At 44.3% G+C, this 24,286-nt stretch overlaps 1 protein-coding gene and 1 pseudogene across 1 annotated transcript in view; both read left to right on the top strand.

The window, feature by feature from the left end:
• Positions 1-24,066, top strand: part of LOC126252352 (5-hydroxytryptamine receptor-like) — a 56,286-nt gene extending 32,220 nt beyond the window's left edge. Inside the window, exons 3-5 of the mRNA XM_049953242.1 lie at positions 6,755-7,024; positions 8,081-8,092; positions 23,704-24,066. Coding sequence (XP_049809199.1) covers positions 6,755-7,024; positions 8,081-8,092; positions 23,704-24,066 — 645 coding nt within the window. The remainder of the gene's footprint in view (positions 1-6,754; positions 7,025-8,080; positions 8,093-23,703) is intronic.
• On the top strand, positions 4,709-4,826 carry LOC126254181 (5S ribosomal RNA; annotated as a pseudogene).
• Positions 24,067-24,286: the final 220 nt, after the last annotated feature.

Genomic DNA, 24,286 nt, shown 5'->3' with positions numbered 1-24,286 from the left:
CAGACAAGATGCTTACGCACATGTCACACGTCGGAGTCGTATCTATACGAATCAGGGGTCCCATATCTCTCCAAGTGCGCACGTCCCACACCATTAGACAGCCTCCACCAACTTGAACACTCCTCTCCTGACATGCAGGGACCAAGGATTCATGAGGTTGTCTCCATACATGTCCATCCGCTCGATACAATTTGAAACGAGACTCGTCCGCCCAGGCAATATGTTTCCAGTCATCAACAGTCCAATGTTGGGTCATCTACCACTTTAGCTAAGTCAAAAATTTCCTATATAGTGTGGTGTATAGTTCAACTACATGTTAACTGAACCAAGGTCTTTATACGTTTTGCTATTTTTTAAATAGAGATGTATCCCTTCAGTTGTGGCTCTAACGCCATGAAACTAGTTGGATCATAAATAAATATACACTCCTGGAAATTGAAATAAGAACACCGTGAATTCATTGTCCCAGGAAGGGGAAACTTTATTGACACATTCCTGGGGTCAGATACATCACATGATCACACTGACAGAACCACAGGCACATAGACACAGGCAACAGAGCATGCACAATGTCGGCACTAGTACAGTGTATATCCACCTTTCGCAGCAATGCAGGCTGCTATTCTCCCATGGACACGATCGTAGAGATGCTGGATGTAGTCCTGTGGAACGGCTTGCCATGCCATTTCCACCTGGCGCCTCAGTTGGACCAGCGTTCGTGCTGGACGTGCAGACCGCGTGAGACGACGCTTCATCCAGTCCCAAACATGCTCAATGGGGGACAGATCCGGAGATCTTGCTGGCCAGGGTAGTTGACTTACACCTTCTAGAGCACGTTGGGTGGCACGGGATACATGCGGACGTGCATTGTCCTGTTGGAACTGCAAGTTCCCTTGCCGGTCTAGGAATGGTAGAACGATGGGTTCGATGACGGTTTGGATGTACCGTGCACTATTCAGTGTCCCCTCGACGATCACCAGTGGTGTACGGCCAGTGTAGGAGATCGCTCCCCACACCATGATGCCGGGTGTTGGCCCTGTGTGCCTCGGTCGTATGCAGTCCTGATTGTGGCGCTCACCTGCACGGCGCCAAACACGCATACGACCATCATTGGCACCAAGGCAGAAGCGACTCTCATCGCTGAAGACGACACGTCTCCATTCGTCCCTCCATTCACGCCTGTCGCGACACCACTGGAGGCGGGCTGCACGATGTTGGGGCGTGAGCGGAAGACGGCCTAACGGTGTGCGGGACCGTAGCCCAGCTTCATGGAGACGGTTGCGAATGGTCCTCGCCGATACCCCAGGAGCAACAGTGTCCCTAATTTGCTGGGAAGTGGCGGTGCGGTCCCCTACGGCACTGCGTAGGATCCTACGGTCTTGGCGTGCATCCGTGCGTCGCTGCGGTCCGGTCCCAGGTCGACGGGCACGTGCACCTTCCGCCGACCACTGGCGACAACATCGATGTACTGTGGAGACCTCACGCCCCACGTGTTGAGCAATTCGGCGGTACGTCCACCCGGCCTCCCGCATGCCCACTATACGCCCTCGCTCAAAGTCCGTCACCTGCACATACGGTTCACGTCCACGCTGTCGCGGCATGCTACCAGTGTTAAAGACTGCGATGGAGCTCCGTATGCCACGGCAAACTGGCTGACACTGACGGCGGCGGTGCACAAATGCTGCGCAGCTAGCGCCATTCGACGGCCAACACCACGGGTCCTGGTGTGTCCGCTGTGCCGTGCGTGTGATCATTGCTTGTACAGCCCTCTCGCAGTGTCCGGAGCAAGTATGGTGGATCTGACAATGTGTTCTTTTTTCCAGTTCCAGGAGTGTATGTTATACAGCTGAAGCTATCTTTTTCGTCATAATACATCGTCGCTGTCATGGCATCATGATCATTAATGATTGTCTCTACACTAACACTGTCGTTAAGTTCAGGCCTATTCTTAGCTGCAGGGTGTAAAATATTTCCGCTACGGTTCTATCTGTTCAAGACAGTTCTCGTCTATGTTCAAAAGGACTTCAAAGGGCTACCTGTCCATACCCCCTGCAGCGAATCCATAGACATCCAAATTTATTCTCGTTAGGTTAAAGATCTACTGAGTGTAGACTTTCTTGGAATGCCTCTAAAACTGTCTCGGCGCAACTTTCAAATGTTACTGCCTTTAAATATTTTATTTATTATTTCCTTAGTATTTTATTTACTGCTAATTTAAAGACCTCTTACCTGATATTTTAAAACAGGTCGCACGTATTATGAATCAGACACAACATGCCAAAATGCACTGAAAAATTGTACATATGTGTCAAGTAATAGTTAAGGATAGCGAATGCTATGGTAAGTGTAGTGCAAAAAGTTGGGAATCAAGCAGAGAAAGAACCCACTGCTGTACATGGTTCAAATGGTTCAAATGGCTCTGAGCACTATGGGACTTAACATCTGAGGTAATCAGTCCCCTCGAACTTAGAACTACTTAAACCTAACTAACCTAAGGACATCACACACATCCCTGCCCGAGGCAGCGGTCGTGCGGTTCCAGACTGAAGCGCCGAGAACCGCTCGGCCACTCCGGCCGGATGTTGTACATGGATACGTACAGTTTGCCAGCTTATTCTGGTTTTTCTTTTTATGCAACATTTGACATAGAATAACATTTCTTTTAAATAATAATTTTGTTGCTTCAAGAACTATGTAGAAAGTTTGTAGGATGGCAGAGAGATTTATAACTGCCATCACCAACCGTGACTGGCGGTGAATACCTAGGAATGGTTTCCTCGACTGTTGACTACCAGTCACAATAAAATAATTTATTGTTAGTAGCAGAGAAATTGTATTGCAAATCCTAAGCATTGACGTTAGGTATTCATCCATGTACGACATTGGATGCTTTCTTTGCTAGATTCTCAACTTTTTGTACTACACTTACCCTAGTATTCGCTATCCTTAACTATTACTTGACTCGTATGTACAATTTTTCAGTGCATTTTGGCATGTTGTGTCTGATATACATCTACATCTACATGGTTACTCTGAAATTCACACTTAAGTGCTTGGAAGAGGGTTCATCTAACCATTTTCGTACTACCTCTCAACCATTCCATTCTCGAATGGCGCGTGGAAAAAGGTACACCTAAACCTTTCCGTTCGAGCTCTGGTTTCTCTTATTTTATTATGATGATCATTTCTCCCTACATAGGTCGGTGTCAACAAAATATTTTCGCATTCGGAAGAGAAAAATGGTGATTGAAATTTCGTAAATAGGTCTCGCCGCAAAGAAAACCTCCTTTGTTTCAGGAACTGCCACCCCAACTCGCATATCATATCAGTGACACTCTCACCCCTATTGCGCGATAACACGAAACGAGCTGCCTTCTTTGCACTTTTTCGATGTCCTACGTCAATCCTACCTGGTATGGATCCCACACCGCGCAGCAATATTCCAGTAGAGGATGGACAAGTGTAATGTAGGCTGTCTCTTTAGTGAGTTTGTCGCATGTTCTAAGTGTTCTGCGAACAAAGCGCAGTCTTTGTTTCGCCTTCCCCACAATATTATCTATGTGGTCTTTCGAATTTAAGTTGCCCGTAATTGTAATTCCTAGGTATTTAGTGGAACTGACAGCCCTTCGATTTGTGCGATTTATCGTATACCTAAAATTTATCGGATTTCTTTTAGTACCCATGTGGATGATCTCGCACGTTTCTTTGTTTAGTGCCAATTGCCATTTTTCGCACCATACAGAACTTCTGTCTATATCATTTTGTAATTAGAATTGATCGTCTGATGATTTTGATAGACGGTAAAATACAGCGTCATCTGCAAACAATCTAAGGGGGCTGCTCAGATTATCACCTAGATCATTTATGTAAATCAGGAAGAGCAGAGGGCCTACGACACTTCCTTGCGGAACGCCAGATATCACTTCTGTTCTACTCGATGATTTACCATCTATCACTACGAACTGTGACCTCTCTGAGAGGAAATCACGAATCCAGTCAAACAACGGAGACGATACTCCATATGCACGCAATTTGATTAACAGTCCCTTGTGAAGAACGGTATCAAAAGCCTTCTGGAAATCTAGGAATATGGAAGTGATCTGAGATCCCTTGTCGACGGCACTAATTACTTCATTGGAATAAAGAACTAGCTGTGTTGCACAAGAGCGATATTTTCTGAATCCATGTTGGTTATGCATCAATAAGTCATTTTCTTCAAGGTGATTCATAATGTTCGAGTACAGTATATGCTCCAAAATCCTACTGCAAATTGAGGTCAGTTATATGGGTCTGTTATTCAATGGGTTACTCCTATTTCCTTTCTTGAATAATGGTGTGACCTGTGCTACTTTCCAGTCTTTAGGAACAGATCTTTCGCCAAGTTAGCGGTTGTATATTATTGCTAAGAAAGGCGCTATTGTGTCTGCATACTCTGAAAGGAACCTGATTGGCATACCATCTGGACCGGAAGACTTGCCTTTCTTAAGTGATCTGAGTTGTTTTGTATTGTATCTAATCTTGCCCCTTCTCCTGTTCACCTTCAGTGTCAATGTTGTCGCTTTCACTGTGGGTGTTTGTCCACCCTGTGGAGATTGTTGTTGCGTTCAATATAGGCATGTCTGATATGTCGTGTCCGCAGGTACTCTTTGTATGTTGTTTTAGAAATTTCATCTGTTACTGCATTTACTTGTGCCCATTGCTCGGGGCCGGCAATGGCATAGCCGCAGTGGATACACCGGTTCCCGTTAGATCACCGAAGTTAAGCGCTGTTGGGCGTGGTCTGCACTGGGATGGGTGACCATACAGGCCGCCATGCGCCGTTGCCATTTTTCGGGGTGCACTCAGCCTCGTGATGCCAATTGAGGAGCTACTCGACCGAATAGTAGCGGCTTCGGTCAAGAATACCATCATGACGATCGCGAGAGCGGTGTGCTGACCCCACGCCCCACCTATCCGCATCTTCCACTGAGGATGACACGGCGGTCGGATGGTCCCGATAGGCCACTCGTGGCCTGAAGACTGAGTGCTTTTCATTTCCGGGGCCTCTTGTGACTATGTATATATGTATGTCAGTTTCTGTGTATTCTAAGTGTAATTTATGTCTATTTTTCGAGTACTGCCCGGAGAGGAAGACAGTATATTCTACATCTACATCTACATGATTACTCTGCAATTCACATTTAAGTGCTTGGCAGAGGGTTCATCGAACCACAATCATACTATTTCTCTACCATTCCACTCCCGAACAGCGAGCGGGAAAAACGAACACCTAAATCTTTCTGTTCGAGCTCTGATTTCTCTAATTTTATTTTGATGATCATTCCTGCTATGTAGGTTGGGCTCAACAAAATATTTTCGCATTCGGAAGACAAAGTTGGTGACTGAAATTTCGTAAATAGATCCCGCCGCGACGAAAAACGTCTTTGCTTTAATGACTTCCATCGCAACTCGCGTATCATATCTGCCACACTCTCTCCCCTATTATGTGATAATACAAAACGAGCTGCCCTTTTTTGCAGCCTTTCGATGTCCTCCGTCAATCCCACCTGGTAAAGATCCCACACCGCGCAGCAATATTCTAACAGAGGACGAACGAGTGTAGTGTAAGCTGTCTCTTTAGTGGATTTGTTGCATCTTCTAAGTGTCCTGCCAATGAAACGCAACCTTTGGCTCGCCATCCCCACAATATTATCTGTTTGGTCTTTCCAACTGAAGTGGTTCGTAATTTTAATACCCAGGTACTTAGTTGAGTTGACAGCCTTGAGAATTGTATTATTTATCGAGTAATCGAATTTCAACGGATTTCTTTTGGAACTCACGTGGATCACCTCACACTTTTCGTTATTTAACGTCCACTGCCACCTGCCACACGATACAGCAATCTTTTCTAAATCGCTTTGCAACTGATAATGGTCTTCGGATGACCTTACTAGACGGTAAATTACAGCATCATCTGCGAACAACCTAAGAGAACTGCTCAGATTGTCACCCAAGTCATTTATATAGATCAGGAACAGCAGGGGTCCCAGAACGCTTCCATGGGGAACACCTGATATCACTTCAGTTTTCCTGGATGATTTGCCGTCTATTACTACGAACTGCGACCTTCCTGACAGGAAATCACGAATCCAGTGGCACAACTGAGATGATACCCCATAGGCCCGCAGCTTGATTAGAAGTCGCTTGTGAGGAACGGTGTCAAAAGCTTTCCGGAAATCTAGAAATACGGAATCAACTTGAGATCCCCTGTCGATAGCGGCCATTACTTCGTGCGAATAAAGAGCTAGCTGCATTGTACAAGAACGATGTTTTCTGAAACCATGCTGATTACGTATCAATAGATCGTTCCCTTTGAGGTGATTCGTAATGTTTGAATACAGTATATGCTCCAAAACCCTACTGCAAACCGACGTCAATAATATAGGTCTGTAGTTGGATGGATTACTCCTACTACCCTTCTTAAACACTGGTGCGACCTGCGCAATTTTCCAATCTGTAGGTACAGATCTATCGGTGAGCGAGCGGTTGTATATGATTGCTAAGTAGGGAGCTATTGTATCAGCGTAATCTGGAAGGAACCTAATCGGTATACAATCTGGACCTGAAATCTTGCCCGTATCAAGCGATTTGAGTTCTGGGGAACCTTCTTCCCCGCACGTGCATGTTGGTATCTGGCTCAGACTGGTGCGGTCTAAGTATCCACTGCATTAGTGAGCAGCGACCGCTTAGCCTGTCCGCCTTGCCGTGTCCGCAGACGGCGCGCAAGCGCATCCGGCGGCGGGTGACGGCGTCTGCGGGCGGCGGCGCGGCGGCGCGCAACCCGGCGGCGGGCGGCGTGGTGGCGGGCGCGGCCGGCACCTCTGGCGGGCTGGCCGCCGCCGTCGTCACCGTCATCGGCCGGCCGCTGCCCACCATCTCCGAGACGACGACCGCCTTCACCACCGTCTCCTCCAACAACAGCAGCCCCGAGAAGGGCTCCGTCGCCAACGGGCTCGAGCCGGACGCGCCCACCGTCACCGACTGCGCCCTGCCGGCCGGTCAGTTGGTCACCTACGGTACTTACTTCCAAATTCTAAGCATCGTCTGTGTGGTATCTCGTCGCACTGTGGATCGTCACCAGAAAGTAATGCAGTGCACTTTCACACAGCACGAATGCCTTTCATTTACGCTCATTAGGTTGGCAATTACGGAGGGTAGGCTGAAGTTTGACGAAATCTTCAGAAGCGGTCAACATCCAATTCAATGGCATGGTGAGATACTAGGCAATGACGATGCGGGTTCGAGGCTCGGTGAGGAGTTATATCATGCGGTAGTCGGTACTATCGAATAAATAAGAAGAATCCAATACTATACAGAGCAAATGAAAAGGGTAATAGTACAAGATGGACAGACATCTATGGATAGAAGAAATAAGCACACCAGACAAAAATCAGTCACCCCTGGAAGCATCACCATAATACCGTGTAGTATGGCATGCGCTGACAAACTTCTCACTGCGTCGATGTGGTACGCCACGATTTCTCTCTCTTGCCAACCTGTTCAACTCAGAATACCACTTGCACTTACGTCCTCCATTATTTGTTGGACGTATTGCAATCTGTGGCTTCCCTTACTGTTTTCTCTAGTACCGTGGAAGCAATGTAAACATTTTAAGAGCCGGCCGGGGTGGCCGAGCGGTTCTAGGCGCTACAGTCTGGAACCGCGCTACCGCTACGGTCGCAGGTTCGAATCCTGCCTCGGGCATGGGTGTGTGTGATGTCCTTAGGTTACTTAGGTTTAAATAGTTTTAAGTTATAGGGGACTGATGACCTCAGAAGTTAAGTCCTATAGTGCTCAGAGCCCTTTGAACCATTTGAACCAAACATTTTAAGATGTCTGTTGTTGTTGTCGTGGTCTTCAGTCCAGAGACTGGTTTGATGCAGCTCTCCATGCTACTCTATCCTGTGCAAGCTTCATCATCTCCCAGTACCTACTGCAGCCTACATCCTTCTGAATCTGCTTAGTGCATTCATCTCTTGGTCTCCCTCTACGATTTTTACCCTCCACGCTGCCCTCCAATACTAAACTGGTGATCCCTCAGAACATGTCCTACCAACCGGTCCCTTCTTCTAGTCAAGTTGTGCCACAAATTTCTCTTCTCCCCAATTCTATTCAGTACCTCATTAGTTACGTGATCTACCCATCTAATCTTCAGCATCCTTCTGTAGCACCACATTTCGAAAGCTTCTATTCTCTTTTTGTCTAAACTATTTATCGTCCACGTCTCACTTCCATACATGGCTACACTGTTTTATTATTCCAGTAAGCATTACGCGTTTCCTTTTACGTCATTATCAAAGGCAAATACTTAATCTCATAATTATGAGTCAGTAGAAATTTGTGCAAATGGATACTTGGTTTTTTTAATCAATATACATTTCCATTCGCCTGTTGTTAAAGGATATTGACTAGGCAATCATGCATCCATTTAGAAAAGTGTCATAATAATGAGATTAAGTATTAGCCTTGATAATGATGAAATTCAAAACACATAATACATATTGGAATAATAAAATCATGGTCAATACATATCAAAATGTTTAAGTGCATCCAGTGGCCCTTTATCTCACAGTGCCTGTATGTAAATTGTACAGATCGTACATCTTAACTTGGCTCCTTTCTGATCGATGAAATTCGGATGAGTTTGTGCCGCTCCGTAATGTTTACGCTCATTCCCAACCTTAGCTACTTAACAATATTGTGCGCCGTAGCAGTAAACATGTATTGCGAATCTAGTGTTGATTCGAGTTCCGTATTGTTCCTAGTGACTGATAACATTATTTACAAAACTGAACGAAGAGGATCCACCTTGTCTTTCTTGTAACTCGCCGACAACTTTCGCGTCACATCTGCAATGTATTAACCCACTTTTTGTTGGTTTCTTTTGTAACCCATAATCTGTCTGCCCTGAGAAAAAGAGGTGGTGCGTATCCCATGTCTCCCAAGAGCCAACCCATTACAAGCAGATCAAAACCTTCTGTTCCCAAAGTCCTCCGCTCAGGAGCCCAGTTAAAGTGTGAAATTTGTAAATAAGAGTTAATCTCTGATATCTAAACAAAAGTCCTGTTATTTTGTCCTTTCTTCTTGTTCATGTTTTCCATATGTCACTTTCTTCGCCGATTCTGCGGAGAATCCCCGCTTTCCTTAGCAGTCTATCTCCTTTTCGACATTTTTCTGTAGCAAAGCAACATATCTCAAACGCTTCCATTCTTTTGAGTTCCGGTTTTCCCACTGTCCACTGTTCACTACCATACAATGCTGTGCTCTTAAAGTTCTTTCGCAGAAATTTCTTCCTCAGATTAAAGCCGATGTTTGATATCAACAGAGTTCCCATGGGCAGGAACGTCTTCTTTTGCTGTACTAATCCGTTTTTTAAGTTCCGCTTGCTTCGTTCGTCATGTGTTATTTTGCTGTCAAAGTGGTAGAATTCCTTAACGTCATCTACATTGTGGTCATCAGTTTTCGTATTCAGTTTATCGCTACTCTCATTTCTGCTGCACCTCATAACTTCCCTCTTTCTTCGGTTTATTCTCAATCCTTACTCTCATTAGGCCCCTCACTCAATTCAACACGTCCTGTAATTCTTTTTTACTTGCACTGAGCACAGAAATGTCTCAGCTTATCTTACCATTAATATCGTTTCACCTTGAATCTTTCCACCTTGCATCTTTCTTCAGTTTGCCATCTCCAGTTGAAGTCACTCACTCACGATCAGAACCTGTAGAACTACCAAACTGCGGGGATGTTGACTGATGCGTTCCACTCGCTGTTCCAAATACCAGCACAGCCTTTATCAGTGGTTAACATATGATGATTTACAGTGCCAATCGAGGTGCGATAGGCTAGCTGAGTGTCAGTGAAACCAGGAATGTAGGGGTCAGCCTTATGAGCAAAGCTGTTTTCAGTTTGCAAGACACGAGTGTCCGCAACATATCACCAAGTTGTAGATGAAGCGGCAACACTTAGTTACTGAGAATGTTGATGTGCACGGTAACTTGAAAACGTGTGGCCAAGTCATGGGTGACAAAACACCCCCAAACACCACAGAAACACCGCTGACCGAAATTACACTTCCCACATACCGCGTCTTTAACGGCTCATTGTATCGTCTGTGCACTCAGTGCGTTGAATCAGTTGAAAAAGGCACACTCCGAGAATTTTCCGACCACATCTGTCGCCTCGAATCAACAACCATCCAATTTTCATGTTGTTTGGGTCATTCCACCCTTACCTTCCACTGTGAGCAGTGACCTTTCGAAAGGTACCTGTTTCCAAATATGTATTGCATGCAGTTTCCTTCGCAATGTTCGCTCTGAAACTGGTTGAGAAGGACCTCCATTCAGACAGCAGCAATTCCTGTGACGCTTGAAATCGATTTGCATTAAACTACGTGAAACTCGTTTCCCGTCCCTGTCGGCTCGGACTAGTGCTTACTCCACGTTACATGGCTCCTGGTGTTACACAGTTTCTTGACACACCAACAAATACGGCAGCTTCCTTTACAGTGTCATCATGAGCACGTTTAAATGCGATAACTCATTCTTGTCATTTTTTCACCTTCCACGTCGACCCTTTTCTCCGCACTGATTCCACTAGCACATTCACATGTCGCTGTTGTGGCTTACCTTGCACGACAGCAGTGAAGCTTACTTGATAGTCCGCTACAGGGCGCGACTGTTATTTTGTCCGGTGTGCTGACTGTGAATGATGAATTGATGAAGTACGAAAATGTTTACCGTATAAAGAAATATAAGTCTCCTACGAAAGAAATCGATTGAAGATACAGGAAAGCTAAAGTGATTAGTTGCAGGAAAAATGTGAATTTGAAAATAGAATTGTCATCGGAGTGACAGATATAGCGTAGAAAAAAGTCAAAAGAACGTTCGAAGAATTTAAAAGCAAAAGTATCAACATTAAGAGCGCGAAAGCACTTCCACTGTTAGGTGTACAGGAGAGAGAGGAGAGTTGGAATGAAAACGTTGAGATGAATAAACTGTCCTTTAACGTAATCAGAGAAGAAATGTCTGTTGTTCTGGATGACAGAGGAGATCCATGATCAGGGTCAAACAAATTCAGATTGGTGCAGAAGTTTGTAACGTTTAAGTTTCACGTGTTGGGCCACGGTGTGTGATTATCGATTTTTTTTCTTGTTTCAAGGGCCAATGTTGTGCCTGAGGTTACTTATTGAATTTTTTGATACTAGAAAGAAGTGACATGTATTGGGGGGCGATAACTATAGAGTCTCAGGAGAGAAAATCGAATTAGTATGAGGTATTTCTCAGTGAGTTTAATAGTCAGTCAAAGGCTGGTAAGACCCTCGTAACATACGCGACATACATGGGGAAAGTATAATTTAACGTCGTTATTTGGATTGATAAACAATATACCCACGAATAATTACAAGGACGAAGCGGAAATTTAATCTAGGCGCATAGGGTACCGGACGCATTAATTATACATGTGACTTGATCGTATTCTACACTTGACAACCATCACTCTGCACTATTACCTTAGCGATACTGCAATTCACATGTACTGTGTCTCGATGACGTTGTAGTAAGCACAGTTAGTCTACACCAATACTTGGACACAAAATTCACAAGAAGCACAAGAAGTATCATGTGAAAAAATTAGCAATAATAGCAATAATGTTTAGTCTATCAAAACAGTTACGTAGGTACGGTACTAGCTAGTAGCGTCCATTACAGTTAGATATATATTGACAACCACATCGTTTTCTGTATTAATCAACTTTGTGAAGTAAGCCATTTTAAGTTTAACTTTGCTGATCACAGGTAACATAATTATTTTCTGAATGTGGGATGCTGATCTGCCTATGTATGTATATGAAAACAGAAAGATTATCTTTCATGTGATAATCGCATATGTGACAATTTGAGGACGTATTTGAAGTAGACTGTACAAAAGATAGAGGTACCGTTACCGATTGATGTAAATTGAATCATATTCATTTAGAAGTAATAATATTTGGCCTCCATATCCAGTACACAGTAACCAAAGCACACTTCACGTAAATAGTATGACAATTCACTTGTATACAATAGTCACGGCACAATTCATGTGAGCCATATGGCAATGCACTTCGGTACAGTAATACTTGAGAGCGTATTTAGTTGTTGGATTGTAAATAGTAATTAGAAATCGTATGTTTATTGTTGAACGTAGCTCGGGTATTGTCATTTCAGTGAACTGAAATAAGTATCTGGTTCTTTTATTCCACTCTCTGATCACAGAAAGTTTTGTCCTTATACTGTCGAGCTCAGCCAGTGGTGACCATCTTCAGATCTGTTTAAAATATATCCTAATATAATAATGAATTATTGTAGGATATTTTCAATCAGATGTGAAGATGGTCACCAGTCTCCGGAATCCACAGTCCGAGGGAAAAAACAGTGATCATAGACTGGATTAAAAGAAAAACAAATTTTAGTCTTCCTGGATAACTGTTTTCATTCACTACCATGACGCAGACTGTGAAACTGGAATAAAACAATAACAATAAGAATAAAATGGAGTAAGTTTCATTCTGGACTTTTGCTGTAGCACAGTTGTCATTGAAATTAAGAGAGTCCGCAATTAATTTTGAGACATAAAGTTACTTACTTGCTTCTTTTACAGTGGTCATTGTCGACCGTGAAGTACACACATAATTATCACGACACTAATAAAATTTAACTCGATGTTGAATGTACATGGTACATGATTTTCTTATGTGTACCTACCATGAAGACACATGCAGTTTACCTGTGCGTTGGACAATAATCTGATATAAAAACTGAACACCCAGACTGGAAGTGATTATTTGTTTATTTGGAAATCTTCTTCTGTAGCAGATCACTTGAGAACTGCTCTACATACTTTACATTCCATGTTAATATGTTCTGTCGTTCTCCAGTAGAGCTTTTGGAACTCTTGCGCTCTTAGTCACAACCACGAACACTGTTTAACAATGGCGTTTTGGTGCCGTGTGTAGGCCTCGATTGTGACAATTTTCTTTACACTTTGTACCGATAACACTTGACACAAGAAAGATGTTACCAAATACCGGAAATCTGTACACATTAATATGCTCTTTACAGTAATTGTGAACGTATCATAGTTTACAATAATATAATAATTCAATCCGGATACTTCCAGACGGATTTGTTTCAAATTTACAAACGAAGTTGAACAAATTGTGGTTAGTTCAAAATTATAATAATCAGTGTATTGCATGTGAAAAACAGCAAAAAAATGTACTGCAGTAAGAGTATAGACGCTGACTCGTCACAGACAACAAGAAAATGTTTTCTCGCCACAGTACGAGTCGTTTTGACATTCGTAAATGTTGCTAGGTGGGCATGTGTCCATCATTACTTGACTCTACACGAAATTGACCACCCTGTCCAATAACAGTGATGGTTATGAGAAATAAACCGTTACTGCCATTCTCAAAAAAAGAAATAAACGGCTGATCCGTAACAAAAAGCATCTCTCTGTACATTGGTCAGTCACCATGGACAAAAAATGAATTTATCCCTCTGCTGGGGCCAAAATGCTGCACGTTCTGCGCATCCAAATTTCCCAGAACGCTGGTGCTACATTTTACCTGTAAGACATGTTTCAAATTTCACGTCTCAAACATCTGAGAGCACGTTCATGACATGGATGCGCGACACACACACAGACCCACACACACCCATACACACACCACATTTCTTTTGTTTGTGATATTGCAGGAGACATGCTACTTCCAGGCTCCAGTTGTTGCACTTCTCCACAACTGAAAAATAAGTCACAGAAAAGTGCGTTATCGATAAAAACATAAATAATATCTTCTTAAAAAATCTTGTGCTTCCTAAATATCTGCGAACGTATACGATCTTATTCAGGAGAGCATGAAGTTAACAATCCTTAAAAGTATATAAGCTACTTTACTGTGAAGTAAAAATAAAACAATAATCAAAGCTGAGTAGTGTCTTCGATACTCCACAAAAATGAAACCAAATTTTTTTGTTGGGTGATCTTCAGTACAGTGTTGCTCCACCCCTTGCAATTGAAACATGCTTGGCTTCTTCTAGTTATTCTCTCCACACTGCGGTTGAGACGATGCTAAACCCTCCCCCACTGTTCAACAGCGGTCCTTATGAACTCATTCAGTTTGTGAAAATGGTTCCTTGACGATGCGCTCCAATTTTCATCAGTTTCCAAGAACGCTCAGCCGGGTTCATAGGAAAACACGGCAGGACATTTCATCCGGCTGATGCCTGTCTCCTGAAGGAAAGCGTTCAAGAGATGGATACGGTGTGGTACTGCAATATTGGCCTAAATTTTGACTGCAGGGTTGGATCCTGTCGTGATACTACATAGCCGTCAAAATACCCTCGATAGTGATGACATCCATCTACGTTATTTGCACTTAACATGACTGGGCTTACTCTCTGCGGAACACACGGGATTGCATGCTTGAGATGTTCATTGCTTCATGACTTCTTCTATGACGATCATCCGGTGTCAGGTAGATCCTGTACTCGATGGTGATAAGCAACCACGCCATTGATCCAAAACCCATTTCAGATTAGCTTTCCCACATTCTTTGCGCACTATGCTGATGTTCCTAACGGACTCCTAGAGGACAAATGTATTGTGCGGTGACTGTCTCGTATTGTCTGGTTCCATACATCCCTCCCGTTTGTCTCCAAACAGGCAATGCGCAGTTGTATTGCGCTCTCCTCGGGTATCTGCAAATTGTAATTTGTAGGTGTCGGTCACCAGCTGACGATGTTGACTGCAGCCGACTGCGATGGACTTTTTGTATCGCACGACGTTGGCTGAATGTACAAATAACGTGACCTTAGTGCGCGCCAATTCTGTGGACAGCTTCTGATACTGACAATCCCTCCAGATGTAATCCTAGGTCTAAGCTGGAAACCACCCTTCGAGCTAATTTGAGAGACTGAACAGTACACATAAGTCAGATTGTACAGCTCGCGATTGAAGACACTACTATCTAGTGAAATGCACTGAGAATGCAACTTCACTTTCAACTAAAGTATGTAGGTCTGTTCAACGTAAGGATTCTCTACAGTCGAAAGAGCATTGAGAAAAAGATATCTCTCTCGCAGTTCCCTTTGTCACGAAAACATCGGGTAACAATTTTTAGCCAGTGCTGTACCAGAAGTATCACCAACCTTTTTTTTTAAATTTTTTGTAGCCGTCATGTCATTGTGTCCCACTTGCAAAACACCCATAAGAATGTACACTGATCCACCTAAGAAAATCACTTATTCCTTATCTTGGTACATGTAATCACGAGCATTGATCACACTGCTGTGTCTCCGATTTGGGCACTATACTTTCCTAAAAAGTTAGTTTCAACGATATCGAAAATATTTGTTATTATCAGTTAAGTTGACTCATCCTGTACTAGTTTACAACATTGTGGCCTCTTTCAGCGAAGTTTCTTTGATTTCGAACAATGTTTACTTCTTATTGCTCATATATTCATTCTCTTGGTGTGTATGTTTCTCTTTCCCCTTCCAATATTTGACGGTGACTTGGCTTGATTACATATTCTGAAAACATCTAATTCTAATATAGTTGTAAATGTATGTGTACAATTACCACTTCTGTTTTGCGTTTAATGAATTCCCAATTGCGACCAAGGGCAACCATTAGCTTTAGAATGAAATGACGATAATGAACGTTTTTGCCGGATCGGGACTGCTGTGTACGGACGCAGGAGGAGTTGGCCACAGTTCGCGAACAGCTGAACGTGTTGATGGCCGCGGTCAGCTGTCTTCAGGCTGCTGCCACGGAGTGTAGCGGCAGTGGGGAGTCTGGTGCGTCGCATGGTACACCCCAGGTGTTACATGCTTCATCCAATGTCCCTGCTGTCGAGACATCTTCGCGGGTACCGGGCGTGGTTGGGCCACCCTCTCCCCAAGGGGAGTGACGGGTTCAGCGGCGTTCGCGGCGCACGAGGCGGAGGGTCAATGTGGAGGCTGGCCGTGTGGCATCGCCCGCTCTGCCTGTGATTGGACATGTGGCCGCTCCTTCAGCAAGGTGCGAGCAGGCACACGGGGGAAGGGGTTTATTAGTTATTGGGAGCTCCAACGTTAGGCGGGTGATGGAGCCCCTTAGGGAAATAACGGAAAGGTCGGGGAAGAAGGCCAGTGTTCACTCTGCTTGCCAGGGGGTCTCATCCGTGATGTGGAGGAGGCCCAGCCGGCGGCGATAGAGAGCACTGGGTGCACCCGACTGCAAATTGTTGCTCATGTCGGCACCAATGACTCCAGACGTCTGGGTTCAGAGGTCATCCTCAGTTCGTACAGGCGGCTGGCTGAATTGGTGAAGGCGGAAAGCCTCGCTCGCGGGGTGGAATCAGAGCTAACTATTTGTAGTATCGTTCCCAGAACCGATCGCGGTCCTCTGGTTTGGAGCCGAGTGGAAGGCTTAAACCAGAGGCTCAGACGATTCTGCGGAGGTCTGGGGTGCAAATTTCTTGATCTCCGCTATCGGATGGAGAAATGTAGGGTCCCCCTGAATAGGTCAGGTGTGCACTACACGCCGGAAACGGCTACAAGGCTAACAGGGTACGTGTGGAGTGCACATGTGGGTTTTTTAGGTTAGAGAATTCCCTCCCTAGGCCCGACAAGACGCCTCCTGAGACGCGGCAAGGTAGTAGTAGGCAAAATGCAACAGGGAATAGCAACATCAATGTGCTAATAGTAAACTGCAGGAGCGTATATAGAAAGGTCCCAGAACTGCTCTCACTAATAAACGGTCACAACGCCCGTTTAGTACTAGGGACGGAAAGTTGGCTGAAACCAGACGTAAACAGCAATGAAATCCTGAACTCAGGTTGGAATGTATACCGCAGAGACAGGCTGGACAGTGAAGGGGGAGGCGTGCTTATAGCGATAAGAAGTGCAATGGTATCGAAGGAAATTGACGGAGATCCGAAATGTGAAATAATTTGGGTGAAGGTCGCGGTTAAAGCAGGCTCAGACATGGTAATTGGATGTCTCTATAGTGCCCCTGGCTCAGTAGCTGTTGTGGCTGAGCACCTGAAGGATAATTTGGAAAATATTTCGAGTAGATTTCCCCCACCATGTTATAGTTCTGGGTGGAGATTTTAATTTGCCGGATATAGACTGGGAGACTCAAACGTTCATACCGGGTGGCAGGGACAAAGAATCCAGAGAAATTTTTTTTAAGTGCTTTATCTGAAAACTACCTTGAACAGTTAAACAGAGAACCGACTCGTGGCGATAACATATTAGACCTTCTGGTGACAAACAGACCCGAACTATTTGAAACAGTTAACGCAGAACAGGGAATCAGCGATCATAAAGCGGTTACTGCATAGATGATTTCAACCGTAAACAAAAATATTAAAAACGGTAGGAAGATTTTTCTGTTTAGCAAAAGTGACAAAAAGCAGATTACAGAGTACCTACGGCTCAACACAAAAGTTTTGTCTCAAGTACAGATAGTGTTGAGGATGAGTGGACAAAGTTCAAAACCATCGTACAATATGCGTCAGATGAGTATGTGCCAAGCAAGATCGTAAGAGATGGAAAAGAGCCACCGTGGTACAACAACCGAGTTAGGAAACTGCTGCGGAAGCAAAGGGAACTTCACAGCAAACATAAACATAGCCAAAGCCTTGCAGACAAACAAAAATTACGCGAAGCGAAATGTAGTGTGAGGAGGGCTATGCGAGAGGCGTTCAGTGAATTCGAAAGTAAAGTTATATGTACTCACTTGGCAGAAAATCCTAAGAAATTTTGGTCTTATGTCAAAGTGGTAGGTGGATCAAAACAAAATGTCCAGACACTCTGTGACCAAAATGGTACGGAAACAGAGGATGATAGACTAAAGGCCGAAATACTAAATGTCTTTTTCCAAAGCTGTTTCACAGAGGAAGACTGCACTGTAGTTCCTTCTCTAGATTGTCGCACAGATGACAAAATGGTAGATATCTAAATAGACGACAGAGGGATAGAGAAACAATTAAAATCGCTCAAAAGAGGAAAGGCCGCTAGACCTGATGGGATACCAGTTCGATTTTACACAGAGTACGCGAAGGAACTTGCCCCCCTTCTTGCAGCCGTGTACCGTAGGTCTCTAGAAGAGCGTATCGTTCCAAAGGATTGGAAAAGGGCACAGGTCATCCCCGTTTTCAAGAAGGGACGTCGAAGAGATGTGCAGAACTATAGACCTATATCTCTAACGTCGATCAGTTGTAGAATTTTGGAACACGTATTATGTTAGAGTATAATGACTTTTCTGGAGACTATAAATCTACTCTGTAGGAATCAGCATGGGTTTCGAAAAGGACGGTCGTGTGAAACCCAGCTCGCGCTATTCGTCCACGAGACTCAGAGGGCCATAGACACGGGTTCACAGGTAGATGCCGTGTTTCTTGACTTCCGCAAGGCGTTCGATACAGTTGCCCACAGTCGTTTAATGAACAAAGAAAGAGCATATGGACTATCAGACCAGTTGTGTGATTGGATTGAAGAGTTCTTAGATAAGAGAACGCAGCATGTCATTCTCAATGGAGAGAAGTCTTCCGAAGTAAGAGTGATTTCAGGTGTGCCGCAGGGGAGTGTCATAGGACCGTTGCTATTCACAATATATTGTGGATAACATCGTAAATTCACTGAGGCTTTTTGCGGTTTATGCTGCAGTATATCGAGAGGTTGTAACAATGGAAAATTGTACTGAAATGCAGGAGGATATGCAACGAATTGACGCATGGTGCAGGGAATGGCAATTGAATCTCATTGTAGACAAGTGTAATGTGCTGCGAATACACAGAAAGAAAGATCCTTTATCATTTAGCTACAAAATAGCAGGTCAGCAACTGGAAGCAGTTAATTCCATAAATTATCTGGGAGTACGCATTAGGAGTGATTTAAAATGGAATGAACATAAAAAGTTGATCGTCGGTAAAGCAGATGCCAGACTGAGATTCATTGGAAGAATCCTAAGGAAATGCAATCCGAAAACAAAGGAAGTAGGTTACAGTACGCTTTTTCGCCCATTACTTGAATACTGCTTAGCAGTGTGGGATCCGTACCATTTAGGGTTGATGGAGGAGACAGAGAAGATCCAAGGGAGAGCAGCGCGCTTCGTTACAGGATCATTTAGTAATCGCGAAAGCGTTACGGAGATGATAGATAAACTCCAGTGAAAGACTCTGCAGGAGAGACGCTCAGTAGCTCGGTACGGGCTTTTGTTAAAGTTTCGAGAACATACCTTCACCGAAGAATCAAGCAGTATATTGCTCCCTCCTACGTATATCTCGCGAAGAGACCATGAGGATAAAATCAGAGAGATTAGAGCTCACACAGAAGCATACCGACAATCCTTCTTTCCACGAACAATACGAGACTGGAATAGAAGGGAGAACCGATAGAGGTACTCAGGGTACCCTCCGCCACACACCGTCACGTGGCTTGCGGAGTATGGATGTAGATGTAGATGTAGATGTAGATGTAGAACCCGGATTTCCCGTTTATCGCGAGCGGTTGCCTTAACAGTTGGCTACCCGTGTAGGACGAAATACAGTGATGTACTAACCTACAACACACGCGGAAAAATAACCTTTATTTCCCATTGTTAAAGCTGTCAGTAGGTCAGACAGAGTTCAATATGCAGGAACAAAATTTTTTGATCTTTTGCGTAGTAGCATACAATGTCTGCCAGTTTTGAATCTAATTTAAAATCATTTCTCCTGGACAACTCCTTCGATTCCAGTAACGAATTTTTACTTGGAAACTTGTAGCTATTTTAAAAACAGTGATAATTTATTATTGGTATTGCCGTCTCAAGCTTACTGCAATTCAATTTAAGAGAATTTACACCAGATGTGTTTCACTTTTATTTATGTCGTCTGTGGTTATTCTGCAAACTGGATAGGTGTGTCTGCGCATTTTTGGGTGTTTTGGATTGAAAACAGCATTTTGTTTAGATAGATGATGTGCAATTTACTTACGGTGAATCTGCATCTTGTTTACGTATTCTCCAAACCACTGCTTCTTCCATCTTTGTTAGCCGAGGCAGATGGCTAAAGACTCCGTTTCACATATACACTCGGAAGTTTTTGCCTTTCCCCACTTTTTCTTGCGCTGCATTCACGCTATTTACACTTCACCTCGCTGTTGGAAAAATGGAATTGCAGTTACGTGTGTTTCCACACAGTAGAGTGTTACAGTTTTTATGTCTGTTCCTTGGTTCACGTGTAGCTGAGTCAGAACACACATAACTTCAATTCGATATCCAAAAGTGAGGTGAAGTGTAAATAAAGCAAATTCAGCGCCAAGAAAAATTGCAGGTAGGCAAAAATTTCTAAGTGTGTATGTGAAATGAAGTCCTTCGACATCAACCTCCGCTAACAAAGAGGAATAAAGCAGTGGTTTCGAGAACATGTAAACAAGTGGCAGATACACTGCATGCAGATTGTACATGAACTTTATAAAGCAAATGCAGCTTCCAATTAGCAGAATAGCCACAGAAGATGATTTATAAATAAAAGCGACACACGTCTGGTATAAATTCTCCTTAACTAACTCCTACAGTACAAGGAGAGCGCCGGCAAGCTCCTCCAATTCCTAGCCAGCGACGGTGGGCGTGTAGGAGCGCTTCCTCTACCCCTTCTCAATGACTTAGAAAAAGGTCTAGAAGTAGAGAGACTGAGAATAATCGCTCGATGTATGTAATCTTTATTGCTCCATTCAATGATATGTCAATTATATGATCAACAGTGATTTTTCCAAGTTCTTTAGCTAATAATTTGTTAACTGAATATAACAGTTGGGTCTCAGAATTGTTGGGTAACACCGACAAGCTGTCCGTGTGTAGTAAGACATCAGGTACTTCTGGTAACAATAGCATAAACGGCTTAAAGTCTTAAGACTAGCGTTGTGGGGGTAGGTTAAAGGAGCAGAAAGCTTAACAGTGGGCGTAAATATGAGCAAGAAGAAATGTTAAACAATAATTCACTGTTAGTTATGACAGCACGATAGGTCTGAGACATGAGCATAAACTGGTAACACAACTTTATTATCACAACGGTATGACACTTTAATATTTTATGTGTGAGGTTTTCCAGGTGTAGGATATATATTTATTTAGATTTGATTGTGAATCAATTAAATTACAATATTTGAAATATGGACTGATATTTTTTGTTAATCAAAATCCTAATTTCAGCTTCTGAAAAACTTACACGTAAAAACAGCCTTAGCGGTAATTTTTAACTCAGAAATTTGTACATTTCAACTGGACTACGTAGTTTCGATGAAGAGTGAAACAAAGTTCGACCATGCAAGCCCGCAACGCATATCAAAATCGCCCTCAGGGACGGCGAGCACGCGGACACACTCTCATTCATTGAGAAGGGGTAGGGGGAGAGTGCCGATACGCCCTCCGTTGCTGGCTAGCAGTTGAAGGAGCGTACCACCGCGCCCCTCGTACTGACTGGGACAAATTGCAGTAAGCAAAAGATGAGGAAATTATTAAAAATTTTAGCAGCTGCTGCGGAAGATGGCCATGCAAATAAACAAAAAATAAGTTTAGCTGCATAAGTCGGTCTAAAAATAATAACGTGTACATTACTGGTAACACTAACCATGTATACATATCCCGTAAACTGGCTCGTTCCACATCGTTTCGATAAAAGAATCGCTTGAATGATTTCTGCAACATGGGGGTAACTAACTAACTAACTGTGTTAATCATTATTGGTAAACTGCGTTAGTAGTAAATGAGGTATTTTTGATAGTGTAAAACTGGATGAGTTGTGTTTTCGTCGTGTAAACCAAATCTGTTTTTGTCGCACTCACAAGGGGAGGCCACGACGTTTGGATCGCCGATTTACTTCAGTCTTTGTACAGCTTTAGTAGGTCGTTAAAACAACATAGAGTGCAAGTAGTAGGGTGCACTAACGTAACAATTCCGAGAAAATCGTAAGAGAAGTTTTATGCTTCTCTTATGTAACGGATGTATCTGTGCAGCGGTGCTGGATGTTAAGAGTTCATGGTGGTCAAGTGGTGCCAGCACGGTAGCTCAGCGTGTTCAGTCGGAGGGCTGGTTGCCCTCTGTAACTAAAATCAACTTTCAGCTTAAACGGGTATCTGACGTCCGTCAGACCAAACGCAACGAAGAATATCGAAAAAATGTAGAGAAAAAAAAGAGAAAGAAAAAGAAAAAGTGGTTAGCATTTGAGCTTCGTAAGGCGAACGTGTATGAGGCGACGGTTCGACTCCCAGTCAAACTTAATTTTTAATCTATACTCATATTGTGTAATTTACATGAAATTTGAGAGGTAATCTTATTTTTAAAAAAGACCTCGTGCATTTGTATAAAGTTTTAGCGAATTTCATGTTATTTGACGACTTACTATTTATAATTAAATTTAATTACTAGAACAAGCACATTTACAACCATCGACAAGTAAATGAAGACACGCATAGAGTTTTCCTGAAAAAGAAGCAGTGTGGTAAGGTACCCGGACTACTTTGCACAGCCGTCTGGTGTGGCCGAGTGGTTCTAGGCGCTTCAGTCTGGAACCACGCGACCGCTACGGTCGCAGGTTCGAATTCTGCCTCGGTCATGAATGTGTGTGTTGTCAAAAATGGTTCAAATGGCTCTGAGCACTATGGGACTCAACTTCTGAGGTCATTAGTCCCCTAGTTAAACCTAACTAACCTAAGGACGTCACACACATCCATGCCCGAGGCAGGATTCGAACCTGCGGCCGTAGCGGTCTCGCGGTTCCAGACTGCAGCGCCTAGAACCGCACGGCCACTTCGGCCGGCGTGTGTGTTGTCCTTAGGTTAGTTAGGTTTAGGTAGTTCTAAGTTCTGGGGGACTGATGACCTCAGATGTTAAGTCCCATAGTGCTCAGAGCCATTTGAACCATTTTGAACTACTTTGCACATCGGCGCTTCAAGCTGCAGACACTGAGGCAGACCCCATTTGGAAGTTAACCTGCGTAGCGATGAGACCTTGCTAACGTAGCAAGAACGAATAGTATAGGTGCATATTCTTTTAATACCATAGAACTTGCACTTGTACTACAAAAATGAAGGTTTGAGAGGGAGTCGAACCGTCGCATCATACACGCTCGTCTTATGGCACTTGAATCTTAACCACTTGACCATCACGAACTCTAACATCTGGTACCTACACAGAGGTACATCATTATACTAAAATGTAGAGTTTCACGGACGGAAATGTCATGTCATTATGGTTATCCGAGCTGTTATGCCGTGGTCGGTTGGTGAATTTTGTCTCAATTCCCAACGTTTCGTCCCCGTCTGCTGGAGACATCTTCAAGGGGGTCTGTAGCTCGATGAAAGGTCCAACACACCCGTCCACGGCACAACAGCCCGGATAATCGTAATGGACAAGAGGTACATCAGTTACCTATTCGGACGGTAAAACCTCTTGCGGTTTTCTCCGAATGCTGGAGTAGTGCATCTTAATGCTTGTACATTATGTTGTTTTAATGCCCTACTAAAGGTGTACAGAGTTTGAAGTAAATCCGTGATCCCAACGTCGCGTCCTCCCGTTGTCGGTACGCTGTGGTAGCTGCCTGCTTCCCTCTCGATGAGAGCGCTCCCCTGTGTGTTTTCCGCAGCGTACCAGGCTCCGCTGGCGGTGGCGGGCGTCACGTCCGTTGTGCGGCGCAAGCCCAAGGACTCGGCTGACTCGAAGCGCGAGCGCAAGGCGGCCAAGACGCTGGCCATCATCACGGGCGCTTTCGTGGCCTGCTGGGCGCCCTTCTTCACGGTGGCGCTGGTGCTGCCGCTGTGCGCCGCCTGCGTCGTCTCGCCGCACCTCATGGCCGTCACCCTCTGGCTGGGCTACTTCAACTCGACGCTGAACCCCGTCATCTACACCGTGTTCAGCCCCGAGTTCCGGCACGCCTTCAAGCGGCTGCTGTGCGGCCGGCGGGCCACGGACCTGCGCCGCCGCAACCGACAGCTGGGAGTTCGCTACCTGCAGTGAGCTGGGCTCGCGCTGGCGCGACTGCTCCGCATTGCCCAACAATGAGCACTTGATGACCGCCTGCCTCTCGAGGCGCACGGTAGCTGCTACGGTGCACACGATACTTGCATGGTGACGTGGATCCTCTCCACGTTCTCAAAGTACCTGTGCACACCATCGAGTCGACGATGATCCACCGTCAGCCACGGCGAGTCCTTCGGGATCGGTGACGTAGCTGGCC

Source organism: Schistocerca nitens, chromosome 4, assembly GCF_023898315.1.
Source record: "Schistocerca nitens isolate TAMUIC-IGC-003100 chromosome 4, iqSchNite1.1, whole genome shotgun sequence".
NCBI lineage: Eukaryota > Metazoa > Arthropoda > Insecta > Orthoptera > Acrididae > Schistocerca > Schistocerca nitens.
Note: the sequence above shows the minus strand (reverse complement) of the source record. Positions and strands in the feature narration are given on the sequence as shown.